At 40.0% G+C, this 25,179-nt stretch overlaps 1 protein-coding gene across 1 annotated transcript in view; it reads right to left on the reverse strand.

Moving 5' to 3' along the window:
- Nucleotides 1-25,179, reverse strand: part of pak5 (p21 protein (Cdc42/Rac)-activated kinase 5) — a 105,168-nt gene that overhangs the window by 9,969 nt on the left and 70,020 nt on the right. The window contains 5 exon segments of the mRNA XM_055149376.1: nt 13,371-13,504; nt 17,142-17,296; nt 19,161-19,268; nt 19,271-19,301; nt 20,057-20,278. Coding sequence (XP_055005351.1) covers nt 13,371-13,504; nt 17,142-17,296; nt 19,161-19,268; nt 19,271-19,301; nt 20,057-20,278 — 650 coding nt within the window.

The raw sequence follows: 25,179 nt of genomic DNA on the forward strand, positions 1-25,179 counted from the left end.
GCTGGGGGGTCTGAAGAGCTCATCACTGTGCCACCAAACTGTGTATAGAAATGGACATAGGATAGGAAATGAACATGGGAGCACTTCAGGCTCCATGGACTCTGTTTCCAACTCACTTTACATTGAAAAACTGTCATCTCTCTGTAACTGTGAGCCTCATCATTTTATTTAGCTATTTTGCCTTAATAAATTTTTATTCCTAATATCAGGGGTGTGCAGGCCGTGGTACGCGGGGGTACGCCATCCACCCACTTCTCCCAAATGACAAATGTAAAACCGCTGCTATTGGCAATGGTGACAACAACCTGCACAGGCTCATGATATCTGCAGTACTATCATATAGTGACCTGATCCAGAACTGAGTCTCGGGACAGGCCCAAAGGTGTGCCCCTGTAGACCGTCAGGTGACCCCAGGAGACGGATCTCTCTCTCTATAGTCCAAGATTAGGTCTAGACCTGGTTTAGACCTGGTTTAGTGCTGGTTCAGTTCTGGTTTAGACCTGGTTTAGTCCTGTAGTCCTGGATTATGAATGGCATTAATGTTAATAACATGATTCCGCATCGTTTTGAGTAAAAAAACATCAAATTATCACTGATTTTTACTGGGCTGGCGCCTTTATGTTTATTCTGAAAGGGATGGCGATGTAATGAAACGCGTACCCCCACTTAAAAAATCCCCACTACACCACTGCCTAATATGGACCTAGCTCCAAATTCGTTTCTATATCTGCCAGCCTCGGTGAGCTTCATTTGACTGGAACTAAACACTATGGGTGACGTCACACTCCCTTAGTCCACATCTTTATACCGTCTATGGTAGCATTCAAACAGATGTTTGTCTGCATGATTGGACAAATGGGTTCTTGTTGTTAGACTCATTGAAATATATAAATAAACATGAGTCTTACTAATTATTTCTTACACTTTACAAACTATTCTGTGTAATCTCTCATTTGGAGTGATTCATGGTAGAACTGGTGATTAAAGGCACTCATCTGGACAATGGGCTTGGAATGGACTCGAGTTACTGGTCTGAGGAGCCTGAATTGCCGCAGCCCTGAAGGAGAGGAACTATTTGAAACCTCGTAGTTTTTCTTAACAGCTCCAAACACACACAAAACAGTCCATCACAATGTGGAGTTTAAGCCCCGTGTGAAAGCCTCTCCATCTCAAACGCCCTTGTGATGGTCTCTGTTCTGTGCAGCCCTGTTCCCAGAGGCTGTACGGTCCGAGCAGGAGGGCCCCATATGGACACTCACTGCGCTAACATGCTATTGCTAGCTCCAGTGAACATTAACACTTAGCCCCAGCTGGCCCCCAGACGCACAGCACGCTAAGCTAACTCCAAACATGTGCTCACTCACTGCCTCGCTCTTTTGGTCACATACAACTATGACTTTTCTATAAATCATCTCCATAATGCAATTTAAATGGACACAATGGACAACAAAACACTTTTTTTTAAAGTAGGCTACCATAATTTCCTCTACAATGAACAAACTCTCCTGTGTTAAGGTGCATTCTATTATGCATTCTACTGATGCTGGGAAAACTGACCTCCACCTCGAGAAAGTGCAATGGAATCAAATCAGGGTTCCGAAACACAAACTCGGGCTAGTTCAGTGCAGACCGAGTCAGTTAGATTTAATGGCAAAAATGTTGTCACACACAGTAATACACATAGTGTACATAATGTTACAATTGTATCAACAGCCTCTGCTAATGTTACCGTCACACCAAGACAAATGTGAAGTTATGTGACAGCCGAGGTTACATGATACTTGAAAGAACAAACTTATACTTACATCATGCATCGTCTGTGTTCAGTCATAGTCCTGGAGTAGTTTATTTATGCTGATATGGCTTGCTTATAGTGTTCATAAGCAACTGTTCCCCAACTGTTACAATGGAACGCATTTACAACGAATATCGGGAGAACTGACTTAGATTTATCAACTACCAACATTCAATAGAATGTGGTATTATTCTGCATAAAAATGACTAACCCTGTAGTTTAGATTTGTAAACATGTTCTGGAATGTGATTCTTGTGTTAGTTTGTCGGTTCTTTGCATAAAATGTATAAAGACGTGGACAAAGGGAGTGTGACATCACCCAATGCATTCAGCTCCAGTCAAATGAAGCTCAACGAGGCCTGCACTTACAGAAGCGAATTTGGATCCAAGTTCCATATTAGGAACAGGTATTTAATTACGGACAAATAGCGCAATAAAAACACCAGAATCATATAGGGTGAGTTAATACGAACATTTTAAGACCAAAAATGACTAGACTAAACAAACAACATTGTATTGTATTGTGTTGTTAATACAAAGTCAGTGAAAGGATAAAGGATCATCTACATACAGCGTTTTGCATAAAGTGCTCAACAAAACAGCACTACTTCCATGGAAACAAGTGGGTGACCCCACCGGGCCAAGTTACAGGCCAGATCTGTGAAGAGGCGTGCCCACTTACAGTCAGAACGCATGTTTTTGAAGGTACTTTGAGCAATAAAAACACATGTACCTGGATAAATGTAACATAGACAGGTCTAATGTCATACTATGGAAGCCTAAATCAGAAAGTTACATCGTTTGCCTAAACTGCAAAAAAGCTTGACCAATATTTAAGCTATAAACACTTAAATTTATCAGAAAATGACTTAAAAGTAGTGAAATGATCTGTCCATGCAGCAAGATGATTTTACTGGACAAGTTATCTTAAAATAAATGACCTGTAGAATAGAATTAAGCATCTCAGAACTAGAAATGTGAAAACAAGATGAACTAGAAAAGCACTCAGAGAGCGCAGACCTCCGCCAAGGACTACTCCCATTTTTTATATAAATTGTGATAAAATCAGTCTTCTGGATCAGATCTGGATCGGCCTTTGGAATATGAAAGAGGATCCCATTGTCCATCCCTGAGTCAAACTTCATGGGGTTTGGTCAATAATTAACTGAGATATTGAGAAACAAAATATTTGGCCCCATTTACCACAATGTTAACTAAAATTTCAAAGTGATCCAGAATCCAGGATTTCTTCCGGATCACCCCCAAAATGAAATCATTTCTTCCTTTTCACATTTCCAACAAATCCTGAAAATTTCATCAAAATCGGTCCATAACTTTTTGAGTTATGTTGCTGACAGACAAACAAACAAACAAACAAAGAAACAGACAAACGCCGGCAAAAACATAACCTCCTTGGCGGAGGTAATGACCAGATATAAGTTTTAAAATCTTGGCCAGATCAGAGAAATTTGCAGTGTTTCAATAAATCATGATTCTTTTTTGTGAGTTCATTTCCTTTTCTAAATTCATGAACTGAACGACAAGTCTATAGAGTAATCATCGTGACGCGTCTACCTATTGTAATTGTGAAAATCTCCCCCCAGGCTGCAACTGCACATGAACAGACAAATTTGATGGCAGAGATAGCAGCAGATTTGATGGTCACACGTGTATGCATTCCCAGGCACAGGAATAAATGAGCTTTGAGATAATGGACAAACAACAGGCTAATGTAAAGTGAATGAGAGGAGGAAGTATCAGCCAAACACCTACTCACTCCTGCCTCCAGCGCTCATCACTCCCCCACGCCACCGAAATCTGACTATAATGAATTACAAACAGCAATTCATTTGTTCAGCTTTAAAAGAGCCATATTACGCTATTTTCTGATCTATGTTATAATGTTTAACTCAAACCCGGTATATCTAGGCCAAGTTCTTCTCTCAAACAGAAAACACTCCACCTTGTGATGTCATGTGGAAATAAACAAGGTGCTCCATTGTGTTTTTAAACTCCATACATCTTTACTAAAACGGTTTGGATGATTTCAGCCTTGGAATTGCCAATCTCGACTGAACAAAAGGTAAAACATAGCTGCTAAACGTCAATTTGGGGTTGGGCGTCAAATCGTCTGTATCGCGACTGACGTGCACCTCCAAAATGTTGTTACTACGTGTTGAACAGAAGTAGACAGCAAGGCAAAGCAACGCAGACAATAAGGGCTGTGATTGGTCCTTTCTTCTATCACTCTAAATTAGGGGTGTAACGATATCCAAGTCTCACGATACGATATCATCACGTTATGAACCTCACGGTACGATATTTATTGTGATATCGTGGGAAAGCTCACGATATGGTGGGGAGGCTCATGATTAAGAGATGTAACAATATCTAAATCTCTCGGTACGATATTTTCACGATATACATCTCACAGTACGATATTTATTGCTATATTTTATGAAGGCTAATATGCTACTTTTTCCTCTTAAAATGCCTTGGCAAGACTTAATCCAAAGAACTAACTGTTATTTCTTCATGTAGTCTACACTAAAACGGAGCAAAGGATCATGGTCTATGTAGTTCCCTTTGTCTTTTTAGATATTGCTGCACCATAACTCTTCATTTAACAAAGAAACTTCTAATTCACTATATTGTGATGGTCCACGATATTACTGTGAGAACTTTGACGATACGATATCACAATATTTCAGTTATTGTTACATCTCTACTCTACATACATTTCCAGTACTCCACTTTCCCACTTCATTTTGTAAACACGAACTCCAGTTTTAAATCGTATCCTCCTAGCGTTGTGGCAGTGAATTACTTTGCGCTGCATAGACCTCGACGCAGATCCATAAATCAAAAACGATGCAGACAAGGCGACAGAGGCAGTGAGCGTTGAGTTGATGCAAAACTATAAAAAGGCCTTGGAAACGACCGCTTCACGACATCACAAGGTGGAACAAAGCATTTTGAGCTTTGGAGATGTAGACAGACTAATAATAAAGGATTACTCAAACATGTGCGAATGAAACAAAACACAACTCCAGGTATAGTCATGTACATTATAACATGACTAAAAGGTCAAAGAAGTAAATTGTGTGTAATATAGGACCTTTAAGGAACATTTTAAACCGGGGTCTCCAACCTTTTACCTGGGGTGAGCTACTTTTACAAAATGAAAATTCCAGAGAGCTACTCATTTTAGCAGTCGCAGAAAATAAAGTGTACATAAGAGCCATGGCAAGACTTAGATGGGGTACAGTCAGGCTAGGTTCAGACTGCAGGGCTTAATGCTCAATTCAGATTTTTTTGTGAAATCCGATGTTTTTGCGAGGTCGTTCACATTTCCAATTAAATGTGACTTGTATGTGACTCCAGTGTGAACGTTAAATGGCCCGAAAGTGTCCCGCATGTGCACTGGAGACACGATGACATCAACCGCAGCGAGCGTGCTCTGTGTTTACGGAAGTTGTCCAAACATGGACGCAGCATTGAGCACCTGGAGATTTTAAAGTTCCTCTCGTACCGGAGTCAGAACATGAACAACTTACTTGTTTTAAGGAGGAGATTGAGAAGGAGAAGGACGAGGTTTTTGGCCGTGGTGTTTTGTGCGGCAGTGACAGTGACGTCCGTTGAAAGGAACGTGTGGATGTGGAGACGTAGCCAAGAGTGGTGAGTGGTGATGTGCTTCACTTCAGTGACATGGAGTTCATTAACAATTTTCGCCTACTTCAGCGCAGAATAGTGACGTTTGTGTCTTGTTGATAACGTGTAGGTCGGATTCATGCGCTTTGACCGTTCAGACTGAAGTCGCATGTCAAAAGATCAGATATGTATCGGTTTCAGGAGCAAATATCCAAGTGGCCTGGGTCACATTTGAAAAAATTAAAAGATCAGATAAAGGTCACATAGGGGCCAAAAAATCAGATTTGGGTCACTTCAGGCTGCAGTCTGAACGCAGCCTTAGATACACAGAAAAATAGAACATTTATGTATGAATGCACAGTCAGACATCAGAATGATAGATTTACAATAATAATAGGCCTTTAATTCATCAAATTTGAGTTATTCAAGACAATTCAAGTTATTCAGAATTCCTTTGGCGAGCTACTTTACCTGCTTTAAACTTACCTTATAAAATAGTACCACCTACCTGAATAGTACCAAGCAATGTGTGGTAAAACTGAACTATGTAACTTTTCAAATGGAATGTTCGCCACCTCCTCATCTCCATGGTGATGGTATAGCTTTGCCTGAAATGTTCCACAGTATGGCATTAAACTTATCTATGCTGCATTCATCACTGGTCTATTTTGTGTGAGTATTTCGATTTTGATTTCTATGTTACAAAATATTTTTAGTTAGGTGCGCAACTTGGTGGAGGGTCTGTGGTGGATCTCCATGGAGATATAATTGTTTTGTCTTGATTATTCCGCAGTATGGAAATAAACTTGGTACTCATAATGGAGATAATGGTCAGATCTATGGAGAAGCAAGCTTGTACATGGTAAGAATTCATGTTTTTAAAGTTATTATTGAGCTATAAAACACTTGCAAGCCAGATACTGTATGTTTAATGCCCTACTGTGGAACATTCTGGGAAAATAAATGATATCTCCACGGACACAAGCAAGTAGCGGACCCTGCACCTTAAAAGCTACAAAGTGCACCTTTAAATAAAAGCTGTATTCGATGCAATAAAATGAAAATAAGTCTCTTTGCCTCATCAAACTAAACTATCATTTTAACCTTTTACAAAATCAGGCTCCTCTGACACAAGTCCCCAGATTGTAACTAAAATCTGGGACGCTCGGGCGAATAAACACACCCAATCTCACGGAAAACAGGATCAGTCAAAGAGAAAATTGTCTCCAAACACAAAGTGAAAAACAGTTTTAATAACAAGCCTGTAAAGGTTGTCACGAGGAGGAGAAATTACCCTTGCACCCCTGCACTCACACACACACACACACACACAAACACACACACACACCGGGAGCACTTAGAGGGATAAATGACTGCGTAGAGAAGCCCATTAACAAACTCCAAAGTATAATTGAAATCGTAACGTGACAGACTCAGCCAATGAGGGAGGATGTCATCGCTACAGAACAGCTGCTTATTTCAAAATGGTTCCTATGTATATTTATGTATATTTAACATGCAAATCTCAGCCCGGAGTGTTCCACAGTAGAGCATTAAACTGATCTATTTGACATTTATTCATTCAGACATTTACATTTTTATTGCTTAAAAATACATTTGAAAAATATGCATTCTTACAGTGAGTGGGGTCGCTTCTCCACAGACTTGTAACTTGACCTGATAGCTTTAACTTCTTGTCTTGTAATGCACTTCACAGGCTTCACACACACACACACACACACGCACATGCACACTCACACACACACCACTTTCACACTATGGGGTGGTGAAGTGTCTTGTCAAAGGACACAACAGGTAAGGACAGAACTTGGTCTGACTTTCGAGCTGCTCACTGCTCCAACCACTGAGCCACTGAGCCACTGTCGTCCCTTCTTTAATGCCTTACCGTGGAACATTCTGGGCAAAGCAAAACCACCTAGTGCCCAGTGCTCAATTTCATTTCTCTCCAGCGACTAGGTCAGGAATCAGAATACACTGGAAGGTTTGCAAGAACCCCAGAAGTTGTAGACTGCGTACCGGCCAATCAGTGAAGAGCTGTGAAGCCATGACGTCAAACTCAAGCGCCTGTCTGGGTTTGTGGAACAGCACAACAGTAAACAAAGCGGTCAAGATGGATGTAGACGAAGACAGACATTCTGTTTTGGCAGTGATTCCTGAGAAGTTAAAGCCGGAACAAAAGGATTTTTTGGTGAATTTTATCAAGGAGAAAGACGTTATTGCCCTTCTTCCTATGGGATTTGGCGCATTACATACGTCACGACCAAATAGCAGCGATTGGTTATATAAAAAAAGAACCAGCCTACTGTCGAGCAAACGAATCCTAACGCTGCGAGGTCAGATGGTTTCCACGAAGTGAAACCAGCTGATGAATCAGGCTATGGGGGCCAGTCCTCCACCAGAAATATTACAAATACGGCTTTAATTAAAACTATCTAGCCTCTCTAGCTTCATACAGACATATGGCAATGGTTCCTCCAAAATCTACCAATCACTCATGCACATATTACATTATACACAGGCAAAGTGGGTGAAGTGTCTTGCCCAAGAACACAACACCAGCACAGTACAGGCGCTGGTTGGAGCTACTCGAGATTTACATAGGCCTAGATGATTTGTTTCTATGTTCATCAAATGTTTGATGGTTTTTTAAACACCATCTCTCTTTAAATTTCAGGTAGATGTTTGTATGACTTTAATTGCCTTTTTTTTTTTTTACCCCATTGTTGGATAAATTTGGAACCACTGATAAACATTGCAGAATACATTTAAACACGTACATTTAGACACGTGAAAAAATGAGAATGAGAATGAGCACAATGCACTTTGGTTCTTTGTACCAGAACAGGGCTGTTTGTGCACAGCTGAGTGAGCTGAAAAGCCTGGCGCCACATGAGGCAGACTGCTGTTATTTCTGCAACAAAAGATTCATAAAAATAGAACAACCTGGACATGTGAACAGAGCAAATAAAAGAACTTAGGCAACTGTAAAGATGTGAATATATTAATGCTGCTTCACTGGCTGTATATATATGCAGAAATGGGCTATACTTTAATATGCTATTTTTGGAGATTACTCACAAAAAGGTGTTCGATTTATACAGTTGTTAAATTTGTAGTTCAATTCAGTAGTCCTATATTATGCACAACTGACTCTTGTGAGCTTTAAGACATGTTATAATGTTATAATGTTGGTGCCTCCTCAGAAACAGACCTGGAAATGTGAGTTTTATTTCATTCACACATGTTTGAGTAATGCTTTATTTCTGTCTACTTCTCCAAAGCTGAAAATGCTCTGTTCCACCTTCGTGTATTATCACCTGGCATCACAAGGTGGAACAGAGTGTTTTCTGTTGGAGAGAACTCTGCCTAAATATGCAGATTGTGTTTGTGATGACGAAACAACATTAGAACATAATATGAGCCCCTTAAACTCATCTGTCTTAAACTATTTCAATTACTTTTCATGTATTTTTGTATCTTATACAACTTGAAAGACATGCATTCTTAGTGTGGGCAGGGTTGGGTCATTGAAGATCTGACCTGTAACATGGTTTAATGCCATATAGTGGAACAATCAAGGCAAATAACATGTCAGTAACATCTCTATGGAGACAAGGCGACAGTAGCTCAGTTGGTAGAGTGTTTGTCCACTGATCCACTGAAAGTTGGTGGTTCGAATCTTGCTCTCGACATAAACATCATTGTTTGAGCGGTCAGATTCACTGATCCACAGGTGGGGGTGATTCCAGCTCCCACAGATGAATGCTGTCGTTCTGTCCTTGGGCAAGACACTTAACCCACCTCGCCCCCAGTCTGCGAACACTAGTGTATGAGTGTGTGTGTGGTTCCTACTTTTTGTTCTTTTTGTTGATTAGCGATTCGAACAGCCCCCAAAGTGAAGAGTTTTAAGTCTCGTCTTAAGACCCACTTTTATTCTCTGTCTTTTAACACCGCATGAGTTGTGTGGTCCTCTGTGTTTTTTGATTTATTTAATTTATTTTTAATGTATTTTTATTGGTTTTATTTATTTATTGCTATTCTACGATTTTGCTCTTATTCTATTTTACTGGGTTTATTTATTTTAAGACTAGTATGATAATTTTAATAGTTGATTTTATCATTTTATTATTGTTGTTATTATTACACAAATAAACAGCCTGTTTTTCTTCCATTGGCCTAGTGTAAAGTGACTGTAGTGTCTGTGTACAATTTACTGGACCTTCATCCTACTCCTTTTGAGCACCAGGTCCCAAATATGTTCATGTACATGTCCCTGTTTTTGTTATTGTATTTAAATTTTGTTGTACTTCGCTCAAACAAATAAAATGAATGAATTGATATGTAAATGAGCTGTGAATAGAGGTGTAAATGATCAGCTTTTACAGATATAATTAATTACAGCGGTGCACACGCATTTACCACTAAAGGCTGATAGTGGTAGTTTACTTACTTTATTTACAGGCTAGAACACAGGTGTCAAACATCCGGCCCTCCAAGACCTTTAATCTGGCCCTCGGCAGATTTTCAATTTTTTTTTTCTAATTTCTAATTATTTTTTTATTAAAATCTTGTTAATTTTCTGTGGTGCTTATCATAGCAGCATCTCCAGTGTCTCTGTACGTGGCCCCTCCCACCAGAGCAGCACAAATGAAGACTTGTCTCTTTCCAAACGCTCTTAAAGGACGATCGTTTTGACTGTTGACCGTGACACCCTCATCAACAAAATGTCCAACATGAGAAAAGTGGAGCCGAGTGCAGGATTTTCCAAGAAAAAGTTACTTATCCCTATTTATACAAGTTCATGTTAAACAAGGTTCATGTTAAAACATTGTGTTGAAATTGTATTTTTCTTAAAATTTCAGGTTGTTCATAATATAATATTTTGTAAAAGAAAGAGTTCATCAATTAAAAAAGATTTCTGTAACAGATTTGTGTTTCTCTGCACAAATATTTGATCTTATTGTTATTTTTGGGGTTTATATGACATGAGTTTTCTGATCCGGCTCCTTTGGGATCAAAGTTGGTTGGATACGGCCCCCGGACCAAAATGAGTTTGACACCCCTGGGCTAGACTGTCATGCAAAAATGCCATTAGGTCGACCTACTGTCTTTAAATATGACTATAAAGAGGCAGAATAACAATAAACCTAATTTAAAATCCAGTAGAGCCAAACCTAAGTTTTATAATCAATAAAAGATTAACAGTGAATTTTTACATCACTAAATATATCGGCTTTTATATCTGCACCTCCAACACCCATTTTATCGGCTGCAACAAAATCCATATCGGTCGGGCCCTAATGTGTATCTTTTCTGGTGGAGGGTCCTGTCACCTGCTAGTCTCATGGAGATGTTATTGTTTTGTCCAGAATGTGACTCAGTATGGCATTAAAGTCATTTTTATTGCATTTATTTAATTTTCAGTGTTTTTATTGCTCAGAAACACTCAGAAAAACATGCATTCATACAGTGAGTGGGCTCGCCTGTCCACAGACCTGACATGTAACTTGATCTGGTGGCGTCGTCTACTTTATGGAGATGGATAAGTTTAATGCCATATTATGAAGCCATTTTAATATACTTGAAAAAAAAACTCATTTGTATTATCAATTGAGGTGTCACTAAACGCTAAAAAAACCCCAAACACCTCATTCTAATTTTGCACCTCCCTGCACACAAAACCACACTGATGTATTTAAAACACTGAATATAGGCTGTACGCTTAGCCCGTCTAATAATATCCATCCCGCTTTTCCATTAGCGGTTTTAGCGAGCGCTCCTGGGCATTCTGATCAAGTGGAACGTGCACACGGCATTCGCAAACAGGCTAACATCTGTGTGGGAGACGCGTTCAAGTACCACCTCGACAAAGCGTGTTATTAACATCTGACACGGCGCAGACACTCCGCGCAAATGACTGTAATCAAACGCCACACAAAGTAGGTCCAAAACAATGACAAGAACAGCCCACAGCGATTAGAAAAGTTTGAGACGAATCCCTCAATGATCCGATGCGGCGCTCGGGATTATCTGTGCTTCTGCTCGGGGCCTTTAGCCTCCAGTGAGATCATAATGAGGGAGAGTGTAGGCAAGGATGTATTGTTTTAGAACGCTAGTATTCTGTTTGAAAGAAAGGGTTGTGAATATTGTTAAAGATATTGTATTTTGTGTGGTTTAAAGTACAATTTGGAAGTGTTGCGTGTAAAGACTCATTCTAAAGTGTTGTTGGGTTCTTGGGGAAGACACATGAATAAGGACAGACTTTTAAATGTGCCAGTTAGGGCTGGGTATCATTAAGAAGTTGCCGATACGATACATAAGCCAAGATACAATACGCCTTTTCAATACAGCGCACTTTCCATTCAATACGATTCAATATGATATATTACAAATCTATTCGATACAGTTCAATGTTATATTATGGCTGTGATAATAAAAGTCTTTATTAAACCACTAAGTTTGTGAAAAGTTAATATGAAAAATGCCCATTTTACTCGAAACAGTTAAAATGTCAAATTATCACAAAAACAAGTTTCCACAACTGTAGCTCTTTCACAAAATAATTTAGTAAAATATACCAAAAAATACTCTTGGCAATATATCAATACAGCAGCCCACAATATCAATACTGTATTATCGATACTGTATTAAGTTAAATGATACAACATATCGATATTTCAGTAGTTTTGCACACACCTAGTGGCAGTACAGTACAGAAAAGTGTTCAGAATAATGGTGCCAAACTTGGTTCAGATTGTTGATAATAAGACTTGTAAGTCCAACTGTTTCTAATGGTTTGAGATTGATGGAGCTGCCATTTAGGCAACAAAAAAAAGCACAATTTTCAAATCAGTCCTTTTTAAAAACTGTCAGACCTTCAAGTCTCTAAATGAAAACCTAGTCCACTTCAGAAGTCTTTCAGATTGTGTTTGCAGTGCTTCTGTGTCTAGAATCTTTCATATTGTGATTGCCCTGTGTTCAGTTTTGTCCTCTGTGTCTATGGACTTAGGTAACAGTGTGCAGTATTCAGATCCACAGACTAGAGCATGTGCAGAGTGTTACAGTTGCAATCCCAATTTAAACTGTTCTGCAAAAAGAGTTTTGTAGTTTTGATCGGAGAGTTATGCCTCATTCTGTTAAATGTTGATAGTCGATAAATCTAAGTCAGTTCTCCTGACATCTGTTGTAAATGCATTCCATTGCAGCAAGTTGAGGAAAATATAGATGCCTGAGAAATGTTTATTTTGTTTGCTTATGAATACCATAAGCAAGCCATATCAGCATACACAAACTACTCCAGGACTATGACTGAACAGAGACGGCACATGATGCAAGTATAAATTTGTTCATTCAAGAATCATGGAACCTAGACCAGTGTTTCCCAAACTTTTTTTTTGGGGACCCATATTTTAAAAGTCACAAACCTTCATGACCCAAGTCAATAGATACTATTTGTAAATCACAAAATAAATTTATGACCATTATTGAACATTAATATTTTTTATTGCCACCTGAGGGTCGCAACCCAGTCTTTGAGAAACAATGACCTAGACTGTCACTTAACTTCAAATATGTGTTGGTGTGACGGTAACTTTAGCAGAAGTGGCTATTCATACAATTGTAACATTATGTATAGGTTATGTGGATGACTGTGTGCGCTGCCATTTTTGCTGTGACGTAAATCCATCTGACTCGGTCTGCACCGAACCAGCCCGAGTTTGTATTTCAGAACCCAGATTTGACTGACGGTTTCATTGCACGTGGTTTTCCCAGAGCCCCGAGAACAATAGAATGCACCTTAAATACTTCAAAATGGTCACAAGGTGCCAGGAGTATTTGGTCCTTCAGTGACAAGTTAAATTGAAGATACAAATCGCTGAGTTAAGTCTGTGATGATCATTACCTGGTGTGAGTGACGATGTCGGTCAGAGCCCCTCCCTCCAGAAACTCCATGACGACCCAGAGCTCGTCTCCGACCAAGTAACTGTTGTACATGTCCACCACGTTCTCATGGTGATAGTCTCTCATGATCACCACCTGAACACAAACACACAACATTTACACTGCATTTTTAGGCTCACAGGATGAATTTTTTTTTAAAATATTAGAATAGATACCACCATTATGTACCCATTTTAAAAGATCAAAATGTATTTATTTTCAATTACTTTAAAGTCATATTTATCAGATGGAGCAGATAACATATTCCTTAAAGGTGCACTGTGTAACTTTTCTGAAGGATATATGTATTTTTGAGCTATAAAACCACCTGTAATTGAATAAATGTAAAGTAGAGCTGTTTAATGTTACACTGTGGAACATTCCAGGCAGAACAGTGACATCCATATAAACAAGCAACGGAGCCTCCGCCAGAAAAGTTACACACCTTTAAGGATACAAAAACCCACATTTATTAAAGCGTTGGAAACCTGTTTTGCCTTTGTTAATACAGCAGGTGAGACAGTCTCTGATATTGAGGATTTGCGTGTGACGTGGCAGTCGTGATTTAATGTTTTGGCGGCCATACTGGAGGTCAAGTTGATCCGGAAGGTGTTATTGAGTTGACAATATAATCATGGCTATTTTAAACAGCGCAAAAGACACAAAACTGTCCAAAATCACCAGCTCGTTAGATCAGCCGCCATTAGAAAGGTATAAAGCTGAAGTCATCCTCCTTGGTTGTGGAATAGAACCCCATCTAAATCTAACAGACCGCTTTGTTAGTTTAATCAAATCAAACCTCTAGTATCTGTTTTTTCATGTTAGATTTTCATAGGAAATACATGAACTTTTTGCTTTGTACACCCCACTGGCGATGGGGTGTACATGAATACTGTATTTTCCAGGCTATACGGTGCGCTTAAGCCTCTAACTGCATCAAAAAACGACTACGTGCCCCACAATCCAGAGCGCCCTATACATGAATCCATTCAGGTGTCCCAGCACGACTTCAGTAAACTACAAAGCCACACCACCCGCAGCGCACGCAAACACACACAGAGCAGACAGCGACCACATAGTGAAAAACACCCACAGACACACTCATCACTCCACGCGAAATAACGAACCGAAAAAGCGAGTGCAATGTGCCACTTCTAGCCACAACTGAACAACTGAGTCACTGTGAACACGCCGACAATCCAGTGTTCCCAGACAGCACCTCCCTACACGCCACAACTGAACAAAGCCCAGAGTCACCGTGAACGCCACAAACAAAGTAACACTGACCCATCCAACTGTGTTTCTTTTAAAGTCCGATGCAGTTTATTAAGTGAAAAAAGTTTGAAAATAAACCATTCTATGACAGTGCGTCTTATAATCCAGAGCGTCTAATAGCCCGGAAAATATGGGAATGATGGGACATAATCTGGTGAAAGTGGGTTATCATTCTTCATACCTATGAGAGAAAAATACGTTTGGTATATATCATTTCATTTACTGTAAATCCCTTCTTTGTTTTTGTGGAGTTGGTTCCTCACCAGAAATGAAATGTTGACTGCACAGGCGACTGTACTCAGTGGGCATCTCATCCCTCTCTTTTTATGTCGCTCTCCACTTCTGTCTGCGATCTTTATCAGCCGGGATCTGATAGAAAGATACTTTGGCCTCCTTCTTTAGCAGATTGACTCCGGGCAGAATATCCAATAGCAACGCAGGTCAAAACCATTGTTATTCAATTCAAATTTTATCCCACACAAATACTACACGTTGGTCCAGATGGATAGTTTGACCTCCAATATGGCGGCATAAACATCAAGTCATGTGGTTTTGTGACGTAGACGCAAAAACTTAATAGTATAAGGAGCAGACATTTAATTCTGTCACTATTTACTATTTACATACATTTGTGCATTGATTTAAAGATGCACTGCGTAACTTTTCTGGAGAGAGTCCTTAACCTGTTTGTCTCCATGGAGATCTTAATGCTGTGGTTTCAATTGTCCACAGTATGGCTTTAAAATAATCTGTCTTGTATTTATTCAACTACAGGAGACATTTCTTTTTAAAAATCCATTCTTTCTGAGTAGGGTCGCCTCTCCACAGATCTAACCTGCAATTTGGTTTACAAGTCTCCATGGAAGATCTTAAGTTTACAGCCATACTGTGGAACATTCTAGCCACATCTCCATGGAGACAAGCAGGTGACGCACAAGTTACACAGTGCACATTTAAAACACTGTATTATTGCTGAAAAATTGCAATTTTTTTAACTACACTACTCACTTCTTGTTACCAAAACTAACCCGGCAACAGGCTAAACCACATGAAAGGATATTAAAAGCAGTGTAAGTGATTATAAATAAAAAAAAATAATTGAAATAAATAAATAAGATAAAAGTAGTGTAGCTTGGAGAGTAAACGGATTACACAGAGGATTAACGGAGGATTACATGAAGCTAATGAGATGACACACACACACACACCCACATTGTCATCACTGAGCTCCATGCATTTATGTCGTGTATGTAACATAGGACATATACTATACTACACCATAATCTAACTCGAACCTCTCTATTTGGTTTAACTTGTATAAAAAAACAGCTTGATTTTTAGGCCACAAAAAATGTTTATATCATCTGGAAACTGGATTTAAATAACACATTTTCTGTGATCAATACAAGTGTTCATGGTCCGGAAAAAACAACTATTTTCTTAATTATTTGTCTCCAAAACCAAAATGAAAAAACTGGATAACGATTTGTTTTTTCAGTTTTCGATTTTTGTGAAAAAAAAAATCGGAAAACTGCTGTTTCCCATTTCTGTGACTTAAACTGTACCGCATACGGACTGAACCAGGACTAAAACAGGACTGAATGTTGAGATGGGCCCAGAGGTGCACCCGCGTAGACTGTCAGGTGATCAGGGACTGAGACCAGGACTGAACCAGGACTAAACCAGGACTAAACCGGTCTCAGTCCTGCTCTGGTCCCGGTCTGAGTCCTGGTTTCAGTCCCGGTCTGGATCTCAGTTCTGGTCTGGTCCTGATCTCAGTCCTGGTCTGGTGCTGGTCTGTTCCCGGTCTCAATCCCGGTTTCAGCCCTAGTCCTGGTCCCAGTCTGGTCCCGGTCTCAGTCCTGGTCTCAGTCCCAGTTTCAGTTCCAGCCTGGGCCCGGTCTGGTCCTGGTCTCAGTCCTGAACACCCGACAGTCTATGTGGGCGCACCTCCGGCCCCGTAAAGACACTTGTAATTGGATTTATTGTGATGGTCCACGATAATATTGTGAGACTTTTGGCGATACGATATCACAATATTTTGATTATTGTTACATACAAGTATTTAACGTTTTAAAATCACAACTAGTGTAACATTAGGCTCACTGAAAATGGCTTAACAACAATGAAATCTTAAGAGTGTAGTTTGTGTCAGATGTGCCAAAAAGCTAAAATACAAGCCCTAAAAACACCAAATTTTGGAGCCAGGTCACAGCCAGATCCATGTACTTTATTTTGTCTTGAGGAGGTAAATAAAGTAATCTTAATATAGACATTTTGTACAGGGAAAAGTGTGTTTGAGTATAGACATTAAACAGAAAATTAGTAAGGCATGATATGACTTTCATAGGGCTCACAATTAGATTTTTACCACACCACCCTAGTCTAAATACACGCTTTTAGTCGACTAATCAAGCCAAGATTTTCTAATAATGTGAAAAAATGTGCATGTCCACACCTCATTGAAGAGCAGCTCTCGTCTCTGCTGTTTCCTCAGGTCCATCTTCTTCACCGCCACCTGTTTTCCGCTGTGTTTCTCACTGGCGATGCACACGATCCCCGTGGAGCCCTCCCCGATCTTTATGAAGCTGTCCAGATACTCCCGGGGGTCACCTGGAGGTCAACGTACAAGATCTGAGCAACAGACTACAGCTGTGTGATCCAGTTTAAAGGCCCATATTACTTTATTTTATGATCTATGTTATAGGCTTGTTTTCTCATCACAAACAGACCTGGAGTTGTGTTTGTTTCATTCACACGTTTAACACACAAACTGGACTTATTTAACGCTGAGTTGTTCTCTCAAACATAAAACACTGAACTGAAGTTCTCCACCGTGTTTTTAAACTCCATACACCTTCAGTAGAACAATTTGGATGATTTCAGACCTGAAATTTTCCAATTCAGTAGGAATTTAGGAAGGTAAAAGGTAGCTGTGCACTTAAAAACTACCACTTCATGACATCATAAGGTGGAACAGAGCATTTGGAGCTTTTGAGCTGTAGACAGACTAATAAATAAATGTGTTTTTGAGGAGGTAACAGCATTCTAACATGTCTTAATGCTCACACAAATCTATTTTGTGTAATATAGGACTTTTACATATATGCACTGTTGGGGAGTAACAGATTACATGTACCAGAGTTACATAATCAGAGTACAAATTATAAGTAACTGTATTCAGTTACAGTTACTGTTTCAGTGAGTGGTAATTGGATTACAGTTACTTTGTCAAAATAAATGGATTACACTGAGGTATTTTCCTGTTTTCCTGTTTTCACATTTTGGGATATATCCCCTTTTTTTCTTTTTTTTTTCTCAGTAATTCCACTCATTGCCGGAAACTAAACCAGGTCTAAACCAGGACTAAAACCAGGACTAAACTAGATCTAAACCAGGTCTAGACCAGGAAAACTAAAACCAGGTCTAAACTACATCTAAACTAGATGTAAACCAGGTCTAAACCAGGTCTAAACCAGGACTAAAACCAGGTCTAAACTAGATCTAAACTAGACTAAACCAGGACTAAACCAGGAAAACCAGGACTAAACCCAGGACTAAACAGGACTAAACCAGGACTAAAACCAGGTCTAAACTAGATCTAAACTAGACTAAACCAGGTCTAAACCAGGTCTAAACCAGGACTAAAACCAGGTCTAAACAGATCTAAAACTAGACCTAAACCAGGACTAAAACCAGGACTAAAACCAAGTCTAAACTAGATTTAAACTAGACCTAAACCAGGTTTAAACCAGGCCTAAAACAGGACTAAACCAGGTCTAAAACCAGGACTAAACCAGGTCTAAAACAGGATTTAACAGGACTAAACCATGCTGGGTCGGACGTGTCTCCTCCTCTTCTATCAATAATATTTTTAATACAGTTAAGTAAAGTCTGGGCTTTTTATTTTCTTTTAGCAGATAAAACATCTTATGTGAAGATTTCCTCGTCTTTGCTTCTCTACAGCAAATCAAGTAATCCAAAGTATTCAGATTACGTTACTCACTTTAAGTAATTTAATGGATTATGTTACAAGATACATTTTGGTGTATGTAATCTGTAATCTGCAGGGGAATACATTTTAACAGTAACCTTCCCAACACTGCATATATGAGCATTTCAGATAAAGTCATCAACATATGGCGTCTGTGTTATTGCATGCTGGAGAAACCTCTGTACCTTTTCTGTGTTCTGCCAACCTCTCACCTGCTTGAGATGGTATTGCTTTGTTGGAAATGTTCCACAAAATGGCACAGAATGTATTTAACCCATGATTCCTTATTGTTTAATGCTTACTTATCTTGCATTTATTCAATTACAGGTGTATTTATTGCGTGATCACCACTGCACAGTAGCACAGCTTCATGGAAATAGATACGTTTATTGCCATACTATGGAACATTCTTGGCAAAACAATAACATCACCAAGATGAACAGTTACACTTTTAATTTCTATGGTAACAGAGTCTCTCCTGACCTGGGTTGACGACAAGCTGCAGTGCGGCTCTGAACTGTTCGTGGGAGACTCTGGAGGGCTGAGTGTCTGAGCTGGAGCCCCACGACGGAGGAGGGTACGCCCCGGGGGGATGTAGGGCGACGAGGGCTGGGAGTACGCACCCTGAAAAACAAAACAGAACAGAACAGGACAGGAAAGTTAAAGGTACTGTATATTAAAGATATTATGCTTTTTTCTGGTCTATGTTATAATGTTGTTTCTTCATCAAATCATACCTGGAGTTGTGTTTTTGTTTCATTCACACAAACACACAAACCCCGTTGTTATACAGGAGGTGCTCCATTGTGTTTTTAAACTCCATACACCTTAACTAGAAATGGCTGGATAATTTCAGCCCTGGAATTGCCAGTCCCTACTCAACAAAAGCTTGTAACATTTAAACATGGCTTAAATCTCATATCTAAATAAATAGTTTAAAAGCACCCCGGCAATAGTTTACATTTAGACATTAACTACTGTATCAATTAATGCAAGGAACGTCTGTCTGTGTCTCTTCCTGTTGGCTTATTTGTATGTCTTAAATGGATCAAATTTGGAGGGTGTCGTACTAATTGTACAAGTGTGTGCAGTGTCAAGTTTCATGTTGTTAGGGCAAAAAATGGCAAGGCTACATGACCACAAAACAGGTTTAGTAGAGTCAAGGCCCGTCATTGTCGCTTGCGGTTTTAACTTGCTCTAATGATGACAGATGCAAATTGCTGGAGTTGACCTCTTTCAGTGTTCTGTAGTAGTTTGGTAAAGCATTTAATCCATTTTACACTTTTTAGCACTTGTAAAATTTGAATATCTCTAAAAATTGTTGTCAGTAATAGTTTCTGATTCCAGTTTGGAGTTTTGTCTCAGTCTGGTGCAGTTACCTGTGGCGTGTACGGAGGGCTGGGCTGGGAGGGCGGGTGGTGGTAGGGCGAGGGCTTGTAGTGGTGGAACACGGGCGGGTACGGCAGGTGCGGCGGCAGGTGCGCTGGGGGGTACCCTGGCGGTTTGGGGTGGCTCTGAGGTAGTTTGAGAGGCCCACGGGGGTAAGTGTCTCCACTGAGCACCTGAGGGCTGGTGTCCCGAGACTGACGCTCGTAATCGCTCTGTGGAGAAGAACAGACACAGGTGAGATTATGAGGGAAAGAAGGGCTGTCAGAAGTATCGAAAATCAGATACTAAACAATATTTTGAGTAAGTATAAGAGCACATAGACTAGTATACACCCATGGACCACTAAAATCTGGTATATATAAAACACCACATGGGAATATAGACGTCGAATATAGATGCTGAAAATCACATTCTATTGTCTAAAGAAAGTGCGTTCTTTATTATCATTGTGGTAGTGGTATTGTGTATTGAGTACATTCTTTAGTACTGAATTAGAGTCTGAAATTTCAGTATCGTGACAACACTAGAGGAAAAAAAACTCAGCAAAGATTGTATTTGCTTCCTGGAAAATACACATATATTTTGTCATTGCTGTCAGCCAATGACAGCTCTCTATGGGTCCAGAATGAGTTGGGAGTTGGGAGCGATGCCAAAGCGATTAACAATTTAAAACAAAAATAATATGGAGAAAAAAGTGTTCAAAATGGCACCATATAACAGAAAGCTGAAAACCACAAACACCTCTCAACCAATCACCACTCATACAATAAAAACACTCTCTCTCATTAAAGGTCTTTAGTTTAGTCCATGGTTAAGTCCTAGCTCAATCCTGGTTTAATCCTGATTTAGTCCTAGTTTAGTCCATGGTTTAGTCCTGGTTTAGTCTTGGTTTAAGGCCGCCACAGACTACCGATTTATAGTTAAGGCGGCCACCTTGACAACAAGTGACCCCCGCCTTCACTACGTCCCTCCAAACCCCAATCCTCATAAAACTACGGTCACTTTTTCTCTGTGCACAGAATCGCTTTGCCTAACTAATTTTCTGCAGGAAACACTGAACATGCGACAAAAAGCGCACATGAGGATAATCTTATGAGACTTAAAATCTCCAATCACAAAGACTGCAGGGGAATATGTCTGTGGACCACAGGATATAAAGTTGTGAGCACAATTGCATCAGCTGTTTCCTGTCTACAGAAAAACCACCCGTGCTGAGACTCTTAAGTGTACAAAAGAGCAGAAATGTGGTGCAATACTTCACATACATGAATTTGAAAGCATAAAAGATTGGAGATAAAGTCCACAGGAAGTAGAGTCACTATCTCTAATGTGCACTTTCACCTCAATCTGTACGCTGTGTGGATGCAAACAGACACACGTGAGGAACTACTCCGGCCTTTTTACTTTCAAAGAATGATTCAAACTGAATTCACAGCGATGTTTTTGTAGAATGCGTGCCATTGTTTGCAGAGAACAAATTCTGTGGATAATGTGGCTGAGATGCTGCAGTTTAAATGTACAGCTTTACAAAAGGTGAGGAATAAAGTCTTCTCATTATTATCACTATATACCACTCCAACTGTCCTTGTTTTATTGGCTGTTTCCGTAGCGTTGTTGATATTTGATGGTTACGATATGGAGGAGCAGCTCAGAGTCACAAGAGCAGCAGCTTCAAAATCACACACAAACACACAAAGTCAGGTCACTCCTCCTCGAACTCGGAGAGAAGCAAAACGCACTCAAAATCGGGCAAATTCTCTTGTAGTGTGTGGTGGCCTTAAATTCTGGTTTAGTTCTGGTTTAGTCCTGGTTTAGTCCATGATTTTGTCCATGGTTTTGTCCATGGTTTAGTCCTGGTTTAGTCCATGATTTTGTCCATGATTTTGTCCATGGTTTTGTCCATGGTGTAGTCCTGGTTTAGTCCTAGTTTAGTCCACGGTTTTGTCCATGTTGTAGTCCTGGTTTAGTCCTAGTTTAGTCCTAGTTTAGTCCACGGTTTTGTCCACGGTGTAGTCCTGGTTTAGTCCTAATTTAGTCTTGGTTTAGTCCATGGTTTTGAGCATGTTGTAGTCCTGGTTTAGTCCTGGTTTAGTCCATGATTTTGTCCATGGTTTTGTCCATGGTTTAGTCCTGGTTTAGTCCATGATTTTGTCCATGGTGTAGTCCTGGTTTAGTCCTAGTTTAGTCCACGGTTTTGTCCATGTTGTAGTCCTGGTTTAGTCCTAATTTAGTCTTGGTTTAGTCCATGGTTTTGAGCATGTTGTAGTCCTGGTTTAGTCCTGGTTTAGTCCTAGTTTAGTCTTGGTTTAGTCCATGTTGTAGTCCTGGTTTAGTCCTAGTTTAGTCCTGGTTTCGTCTTGGTTGAGCCTTTGTTTTGTCCTGAAATCAGTGGGTATCTGCCAGTGTGTCTTGGGGTCGTCTCTAAACCCACAATTACCTCCAGTCCAACACATAACTTGTAATATTAGATGAAGGACACTGTTAGACACTTGTCCCGCTGTTGTAGAAGCCCTCCGTGGTACAGTGAGCGTGTAGATTAGCTCTAACCACGTCTAATTCTGGTTTAATTCAGCACACTGAGTTGACAGGACAGGCCTCATGCTTTATCATTACCGCCCCAACACCGCCTCGTTTATCAGGGAAGAGCATCTGGAACCGGGACACTCCTCCTGAGGAAGACCCCCCGAACTCCCCCAGGACTCCTCCGAAGTCTGTACTCGTGAATGGAGGAGGGAGGGGGGGAGAGGGGGGGAGACGAGGACCCCCCTACCCACCCCTCCTGTCTCTTCTCTTCTCTGGTCTATTTTCAGCTCGGTGGGATGAGTCAGATCAGATGGCTGACTCAGACTGGATTACTCACTATACTATCCACTCACGACTCAATATTACACTGCAAACACATGAACATTTAAAGTGCGTAATCTTGGAAAATCTGACTTTGAATTTCAACAAGTTTACATTTAGTTTTTTGAGTTTTAGGGCAGTGCAGTAGCCTATTAGATAATTTGGTATGTTTGCTATAAATGTATATAATCTACTGAAACCAATCTCTTGCTGTTTTTTATTGCTACTTATTTAGAAGTTTATTACCATTTTTTACTCTGTGTTATTGTAATATAATGTGATGTGTGAGCTACTGTGTCCAAGTCATTTCCGTTGAGGATCAATAGACATTTTTCACAATGACCAGAAGTGCCGTGATGTAATGTGATGTAAATGTCACTTCCGGTTAATGCTTTTCACAAAAATATCTCTGGAAATGTCTAGCATAATCTCCACCAACTTCATAAATCTGCCCCATCACCAAATCTTCATCCATCAAGGTCCACAAAGGATATATTTTGTCCAAGTAGGTATCCACAACTATCAAGTGAAGAAAGATGAAAAAGGCGAACGACAACTGGCATTAGTGAACTTCTGAACAAATCTAATGTTATGGTCCTGAGTAAAACATAAGTAACTTGTTCACTCAGACTGATTCTAGAATTAAAATTAAAAATCGATTTCATGATGTAGATATTTAGCCTGATTCATCAGCCAGTTTCATTTCGTAGAAACCGTCTGACCTTGCAGCATTAGGATTTGTTCGCTCCACTGATTGGTTGGTGCCTGAACTTGCACTTCTGGGCTTCTTGCAAACCATCTGGTGTATTCTGATTCCTGACGTAGTCGCTGGAGAGAAATGAAATTGAACTGAGGCACTAGGTGGCGTTCAGGGGCAGTACGCCGTCAAACATGCAGAAAAAATACTCCGCCACATAGCACATTTATCTGTCTGTAAATTTGATTAAATGGGCAGAATATAGAGAGTGTAAGCTTTATAATGAGGTATAACATGCCCACGTGGACAATTGGCCTATATTGGCAAGATTTAGGCCGATAGCCGATATGTCTCCAAGTGCCCATATCGGTTGATAATATTGGCCAACTGATATATCAGTCAGGCCCTAGTATTTACATGCAAAAAAAATAAATAAATAAAACACATGATTCACAAGTTTAATGAGTCTTTAATGCAATGTTTTCTAGTACATTTTCTGCATAGATAGTCGTTTTTGCATTACTCCCCCTACATATTTAGGCCTCATCCACACTAGTACATATTCGAGTCTTTTTCATTGCAGATGCAGTGTTCGTCCACACTAATCCAAATGAAAACAGCTCCAGAGATGGAACGATCTGGTGCCGTCAGCTCCCACAAATTCATCTGAGTACAGCTCTGATCCTGCACTGTGTGGACTCCTGAAAACACTGATACACTGATGTAGGTCTATGCACCGCAAAGTAATTCACCACCAAAACACTAAGAGGCTAGAATGTATGTCAATTCATATATACGGTCTGTGTGTATGACCTGCTGATGTATAATCTCTGAAAAGTTTAACGTGAACCATCTCCAACGTGACAGAAGCACAGAACAGACTCACCATCATCAGCAGAACATCCCTCTATCACAGAAAGAACACCGATATTCCACTGAGTCATGTCCTAATCCGACAGAAGCTGAGCCGCATCAGCGCACAATAGCGAACAGTTTTTTGAGTGTTCAGTTTATGCAAATTAGCCATGCAGTTTTAAGTTTTATTTCTGTAAAATGTAAACAAATATGCGCAAAGATGTGTGGACAGGGAAGACTTGCGGACACAGAAACGACATGTCTGGACACAGATACGATCCGATACAATGATAGAGTGATACAGTGATTTGTTTCAGTGTAAATGTAACCTTAGTCCCGTGAGTGCAGTTTGGGTCACATAGGCTGCGTTCAGACTGCAGCCTGAAGTGACCCAAATCAGATATTTTGGCCCCTATGTGACCTTTATCCAATCTTTTAATGACAGTCTGAACGACACAGATCCGATTTTTTCAAATGCGACCCAGGCCACTTGGATATGTGCTCCTGAAACCGATACATTTCAGATTTTTTGACATGCGACTTCAGTCTGAACGGTCAAAGCGCATTCATTCAACCTACACGTTATCAACAAGCCACAAATGTCACTATTCTGCGTTGAAGTAGTGCATCAAACACTGTTACCATCACGACAAAAACCTCGTCCTCTCCTCCTTAAAACAAGTAAGTTGTTCATGTTCTGGCTCCAGTACGAGAGGA

The sequence above is a fragment of the Boleophthalmus pectinirostris genome, unplaced genomic scaffold (genome assembly GCF_026225935.1).
Source record: "Boleophthalmus pectinirostris isolate CB_2022bp ecotype Guang Dong unplaced genomic scaffold, ASM2622593v1 HiC_scaffold_13, whole genome shotgun sequence".
NCBI lineage: Eukaryota > Metazoa > Chordata > Actinopteri > Gobiiformes > Gobiidae > Boleophthalmus > Boleophthalmus pectinirostris.